The sequence below is a fragment of the Dioscorea cayenensis genome, chromosome 18 (genome assembly GCF_009730915.1).
Source record: "Dioscorea cayenensis subsp. rotundata cultivar TDr96_F1 chromosome 18, TDr96_F1_v2_PseudoChromosome.rev07_lg8_w22 25.fasta, whole genome shotgun sequence".
Taxonomy (NCBI): domain Eukaryota; kingdom Viridiplantae; phylum Streptophyta; class Magnoliopsida; order Dioscoreales; family Dioscoreaceae; genus Dioscorea; species Dioscorea cayenensis.
The window spans coordinates 20,014,042-20,020,597 of NC_052488.1; the positions used below are offsets into that span (position 1 = coordinate 20,014,042).

The following is a 6,556-nucleotide window of genomic DNA, read 5'->3' on the forward strand; positions in this document are numbered from 1 at the left end:
AAGTACAATAATTAAAAAAGACAAAAAAAAAAAAGACAAATCTTTTTTATGAAAAAAAGTATTTTGAATGGTTTGTGAGCAATTTTCTAATATATATATATATATATATTGATAAAAACAAAAAAATGAAAAAAAAGGAGAAAAAAATCTTAAATTCAGATTTTTATTTTATTTAAAAAGAACCTCAGAACTCAAGGTTGCATCTCTTTGTATAAAAGCCATCAAACTTTTACTTATTTTTCCTCTCTTTCTCTGAACTTTTTTTTAACTCCATGAAATTATTGATTATTGTTCATCCAAGTGATGGCTTCAGTTGGTTCTCTTCATGTGTACCATTCTCTCCTCTTTCATGGCGGAGCGAGCAGTGGGAAAAGGCTCGCCTTTGATCCTTCTCGCTTGCAGTTGCAGAGCACTGGTGATCTTTGTGGAAGTGTTTGTGGAATGCGAATCGGAAGAGGTGTTGGCAGTGGTGTTTTGATTGGGCGGAAGGAGCGCAGAGGTCTGGGAGTTGGTAGGAAAGATGGTGGCTTTGAGATCGAGGAGGATGATGAAGATGGAGATGAAAAGGATGTTGCCGATGATGCACTCCGTGCCACCATTAGAAAAAGCAAAAAGGTTCTCGAAAAGCAGAAGAATTTGCTCGAAAAGGTAGTAATTTTCTTTTTTTTTTTAAATTTTTATTTTAGCTCTTGCGTTTTAGGTTTTAAAGTTCTTATCTTGTCTGCTGTTTTTCTGATCTTTTTCTTATTAATCATTTATCTTGCAAATTTGTTGACGATATAGATCACAATTGTTCATGTATTTGTGGTGAATGACGGTGGTATTGATTGAAAATGTTTGTGTTTCTATATCTCGGATCAGGCTTATTTTTCAGTACTAACAATCATGATCATGTGAATTTTATACTCGAATTTGGTAAGAATAATGGGTTGATTTAAAAAAAAAACATATTGGAGAATAGGAGTGGTAATTCATCACTATGTTGTATTAATAAGAGTCAATTTGTAGAATTTTCATCAAAATTTTTCTTTTTTTAGAGGAATTTGTTTGAAATCTTTGTTAAATCTACTGAAGAGGAGTTGAACCAAAATCAGTAATGTTACTATCTTTTTTTGGTTTAGTGAATTTTGTTAACTCAATGGCTTTAATATATGACATGAGCAAGATATTCAAACGAAAGCAGTAATCAGCGATTGGATTGCTTCCTTATGACTTATATTGTGAAAATATTCAAGATGATATTGTACCAGTGGTACACATGTTTTACATGCCTACTCAAGAACCTTATTTTGCTGCAGATTGTGGCAAGTAGGAAGATGGTTTCATCCTTGGAAAGTAGTGTTCTCAGCGGTCAGCCGGGGACAGATTCTTATGACGGGAATGGCACTTCTTATTTGAAGGTGGGCCAAACAACAAATGGAGAAGCACTTGATCGAGAACACGAGAGTGTTGTTAGTTCTGATAATCATACCAACTCGAAGATTACAGGTTCTGCAACTATGATTGATGGAGATCTTGTTAAGGAAGAGAGGAAAGTCAAAACTAGATCTCAAGCTGAATCCTCAATTGCACATGCTCCTGGATTAGTTAAGAAAGAAGATGGTTTGAAAACAGCTTCGTCTAAGGTTACAACAACGCCTGTTTTGGAAACCTCCAAATCTACTGGATTCAAAGGTGCTACTAAATTCAAAGATGAAACACTTAAGGATTTGGTAGAAGCAGATGTTGACGTTGTGGATGGGGAGCATGAAATCACTCCAGAGCAAGAAAAAGAGGAATCCCTTCCTTTGGCTGGGGTGAATGTCATGAATGTTATAATAGTAGCCGCAGAATGTGCTCCTTGGTCCAAAACAGGTTTTTACATTTTCACTTCAAGCTTGTCCTTGACCAATATTTTCGTGTCTTTTTATGCATATTGAGCTTTGACATGCCAATTTCAGCCCCTTTCAAAGTCCAGAATTACAGATGTTAATCATCAGTGGTTCTGTGTAGTTTCTTAATTAGCTAGGTATACCTACATGGGGTTTTTGATGATTTGCGGCAGGTGGGCTTGGTGATGTTGCTGGAGCATTACCAAAGGCTTTGGCTAGGAGAGGCCACAGGGTTATGGTATGTTCATCATCAGTGTCATTATTTGATGCAAACTCTGTAGAGTGGGAGGCAAAGTCACTTGGTTTTGACTATTTCTCTTTTGCTGGCATGTGTAACTTTATAAATTCAGGAAACCTATCTGAAGTGGCGTAGTGCCACTGGACTTTCTGAAAGTGTTGCAACAAAAGTTTTCTTATTGTAACTGTTTAACAGGACCTTGCAACCTTCTTTTTGGCTTCAGGTTGTGGTGCCACGGTATGGTGAATATACTGAACCTCAAGCGACTGGTGTACACAAACATTACAAGGTTGATGGACAGGTATCCACAGTAAAAAAACAATGTTATGTTGCTTTATTTCGATAATTTTATTGATAGCTTTGTTTTTATAATAAAAATATTGTATTGCTTTGGTATTTTCTTGTGTAGGATATGGATGTAACTTATTTTCATGCCTACATCGATGGGGTGGATTTTGTTTTCATTGATAGTCCTATTTTTCGCCATCGACAGAATGATATATATGGTGGAAACAGACAGGTAAATTCCCATGATTAACTACCTTTGACAAGCTGAGAAAAGCATCTAGTAGATTGTAATTACTTGAGTTACTTTTGCAAATGTTCTGTCAGTTAACATTTGGCTCCTCATTTTAGTGGGCATAACTGATTTACATTATCAGTATTTTGTGACTTAGCTTTGAAATTAAACGCAGGACATTTTGAAACGCATGATTTTGTTATGCAAAGCAGCCATTGAGGTACGTCCTTTTGAGTTCTTCAACATGAATGTCAGAAATGATTCTTTGCGGGTGAAAACATTTATAGGATTGTTTGTATTTTGCTATTTTAACCTGTGGAAGATATTATTAGTTTGCTACAATCTCCAAAACTGTGGAAGGTGTATCCTCAAACACTATGACCTTGTGAAACATATTTGTAGCTTTGGGAGAAATATCTCGTGTTATTTGCTCTTGCTTTGTTATATTTAAACAAAATGATCTCATATTTCTTTTCCATTGAGTAGTGAACTATCATGGATCGCTTACCATATTTCCTGTTATTATAGAAATGAACTGTTCTTGTACACTGAATAACACATTTCCAATAGAAATGTTTTCCTGTAAAAATCTGAATTTCTTTGTTTAAATTTTTAACAATATCTAGTTCCCAAGTTTCCAATGGCTATCTTTAATAGTAAAAAGCTGTTTTCAGGTCCCCTGGCATGTTCCATGTGGTGGTGTCTGCTACGGAGATGGAAATCTGGTTTTCATTGCAAATGATTGGCACACTGCCTTGTTACCTGTTTATCTGAAGGCCAACTATCGTGACCATGGCTTGATGAAGTATACTCGAAGTGTGCTTGTGATTCACAACATTGCTCACCAGGTATCTCAGCTAAGCTTCCATTATTATACTTAATATATTCGCCGACTGCTCAGCATACGTGCCAGAAATCCAAGATTGCTATTCTCTGTTTTAGTTTCCTTATTAGTTGGTTCTCCCAGGGCCGGGGTCCTGTAGAAGACTTCTCCTTTACAAGTCTACCTGAGCACTACATCGATCTGTTCAAACTCTATGATCCAGTAGGAGGCGAGCACTTTAATATATTTGCTGCTGGTATAAAAACCGCTGACCAGGTTGTTACTGTAAGCCGTGGTTATTCATGGGAACTGAAAACATCGGAAGGTGGCTGGGGTCTTAACGAAATCATAAATGAGAATGATTGGAAATTTCGAGGCATTGTAAATGGTATCGATACTAAAGATTGGAACCCTGAAGTAGATATACACTTGAAGTCAGATGGGTACACAAACTATTCACTGGAAACCTTTAAAACAGGCAAAGCCAAGTGCAAAGCTGCGTTGCAGCAAGAGCTTGGCTTGGCAGTCCGTGAAGTACCAATCATTGCATTCATTGGGAGGTTGGATCATCAGAAAGGTGTGGATCTCATCGCTGAGGCTATGCATTGGATTGTTGGCAATGATGTGCAAGTGATATTGTTGGGAACTGGAAGACCAGATCTAGAAGAAATGCTGAAGAAGTTCGAAAGAGAGCACCATGAAAAAGTTCGAGGATGGGTTGGCTTTTCTGTGAAGATGGCGCACCGGATCACAGCAGGCGCTGATATTCTCATGATGCCATCGAGGTTTGAGCCTTGTGGACTGAATCAGCTCTATGCCATGGCTTACGGGACAGTGCCCGTAGTGCATGCTGTCGGTGGACTTCGGGATACCGTGCGTCAGTTTGATCCTTACAGTGAGTCTGGATATGGTTGGGCTTTCGACAGAGCTGAGTCTAATCAGCTAATCAATGCCTTAGGAAATTGTTTGAAGACATATTGGAATTACAAGGACAGTTGGGAGGGACTCCAGCGGCGGGGAATGACGCAAGATCTCAGTTGGGACAACGCTGCTGTGCAGTATGAAGAAGTTCTTGTTGCTGCCAAGTACCAATGGTGAATGTCAACAAAATAATCACCAGACCTGGATCCAAGCTACCGGTTTTTACGTACACTTAATGATCGATTTTGTTCATTTCTGTCGATTGTAACCCAGGTTTCAAGTCACTTGTCCGAAGTTAAATATTTTGCGTAATAAATTCCGCGGGAGAGTTTGTTTGTTGTCAATGACCCATGTAAAATACACTGGTTTGTGAATTATTATCAATCTTCTTGCAATTCAATCAGATTAACTTTTCCCGAAGTGAAAATTTTTTTACTGCAACTTTTTTCACAATAATTTAGGACCCTACCTCCCGGAGTATCTGAGGAACATGATTAAGAGCCAACGTAAGACATCAGGTTCATTAATCCGAACCGACAAAGAAACAACAAATTCAGCTACATTAAACAATTCAAGTCATCATCCATCTCGGTTGTGTGCAACTACCACTAAACTTGAAGCCTGACGAGTCAGAAGCATGTGTGAATTGCAGAAAAGCTTATGAGGGACAGGTAGCCTCATGATCTGAGAGGATTGATAGATCTATGAATCTCATTTGTTGCATTTAATATTGTTAGAAAAATAACAAAGATGTATAAATGCCACTCGAAGCAAGTCAATTAAAGTTTTAAAATTTCAACATAATAATAATAAGTGGAAATTGCCAAAAACACCTTGTAAGTTTATGATATTACAAAAACAGATTAGTTTTTCGACTCCTCAAAAAGCCCCTTCCTTTTGAATTGATGATTTTTTTAAACCCCACAAACATCTAATAGTGATTGATAGAATTAATTTAGAATTTTTTTGGACTGAAATTGTCCCCTGCGTGGGAAGTTGTGGCAAGTGTGACGAGATTTGACTATAATGCCCTTGGGTGCAGATGAGTTTCATTTAAAAAAATGAAGCTCTATTTAAAAATATGAGGTATGAGGTTCATTTTAAAAAAATGAGTTTCCTATTTAAAAAAATGAGTTTTTGGTTTAAAAAAATGAGTTTTTCATTTTAAGAAATGAGTTTTTACAGTATAAGAAATGAGGTTTCGTTTAAAAAAAATGAGGTCTCGTTTAAGAAATGAGTTTTTCAGTTTAAGAAATGAGGTTTTTTTGTTTAAAAAAATGAGGTCTCTGTTTAAGAAATGAGTTTTTTTGTGGTGTATTTATCACCCCCAAAATCTCTTTTATTATGAGTTAGGGTGGGCAGATGAGACAAAGCATCGCGGCTCACAATCAGCGATCACGTTGCATGAAAAATGGGATTTCAAGTTCGAGAAAAAAGGTGCAACCTTTCGATGCCTTCGCTCGACGACGAGGAGCATGCGGTCTTCCCCGAGGTCGGCGACGAAGAAGATGAAAGAGATGAGGTCGACGGCGGGGGAAGGCGATGAAAAGCGAAGCGAAGACGGCGAGATCGAACCCTCATCGGGCAGCCGCCCTCCCTCCGTTCCTCGTCGCGACTTAGGCACCATGGATCCAAACCCCGGAATGATCCCTAACCCTAACCCTATTGCTATCCATGTTGCGGTCTCCGCGATCGAGAATGGTTCCGATTCGAGTTCGACTCGTCTTATCCGGCGTCACCACCGAAGACCTCACCACTCCGACCGCCGAGGAACGTCGCCAACCGGATCGCCAGCGCCGATAAAGATTTCTCCTTTAAGACCCCACACGAGCGAGGCCACCTCGAGATCGCTCGCGGATCTGGAGCTCGGCACTCAAGCGTTCGCGCGAGATCAGCGACGATGAGATACTCAATGTCCCTACTCAATGAGGTCTCTGTTTAAAAAATAAGCTCTCTGTTTAAGAAATGAGTTCTGCTTTAAGAAATGAGTTCTCTGTTTATATGCTTGTTTGTCTTTGTTTAAATATCGATGTTTCGCATTTTAATATATTGCGTTTACGTTTAAAAAAAGTGCTTAAATATCGTTGTTTCTATTTAAATATATGCGAGTGCAACCTTTCGATGCCTTCGCTCGACGACGAGGGAGCATCGCGGTCTTCCCGAGGTCGACGGCGAAGAAGATG

General features: G+C 38.7%; 1 protein-coding gene across 2 annotated transcripts; it reads left to right on the forward strand.

The window, feature by feature from the left end:
• Positions 1-222: 222 nt before the first annotated feature.
• Positions 223-4,791, forward strand: LOC120282048 (soluble starch synthase 2-2, chloroplastic/amyloplastic). Of its 2 annotated transcripts, XM_039288770.1 has the most exons (8): positions 223-648; positions 1,299-1,854; positions 2,045-2,109; positions 2,333-2,410; positions 2,519-2,629; positions 2,805-2,849; positions 3,304-3,477; positions 3,597-4,791. In XM_039288770.1, exons 1-8 carry the CDS (start codon positions 304-306, stop codon positions 4,548-4,550), a joined length of 2,328 nt encoding a protein of 775 aa, XP_039144704.1. In that variant the 5' UTR covers positions 223-303; the 3' UTR covers positions 4,551-4,791. The 2 variants fall into 2 exon arrangements, with proteins under 2 accessions (XP_039144704.1, XP_039144705.1); XM_039288771.1 differs by lacking the exon at positions 2,805-2,849.
• The last annotated feature ends 1,765 nt before the right edge of the window (positions 4,792-6,556 follow it).

Coding starts and splice junctions, on each gene's coding strand:
- LOC120282048 (XM_039288770.1), top strand. CDS start 304: ATGGCTTCAGTTGGTTCTCTTCATGTGTACCATTCTCTCCTCTTTCAT. Junction 2,411..2,518: donor ATTACAAGGTTGATGGACAG/GTATCCACAGTA, acceptor TTTCTTGTGTAG/GATATGGATGTAACTTATTT. Junction 3,478..3,596: donor TTCACAACATTGCTCACCAG/GTATCTCAGCTA, acceptor TGGTTCTCCCAG/GGCCGGGGTCCTGTAGAAGA.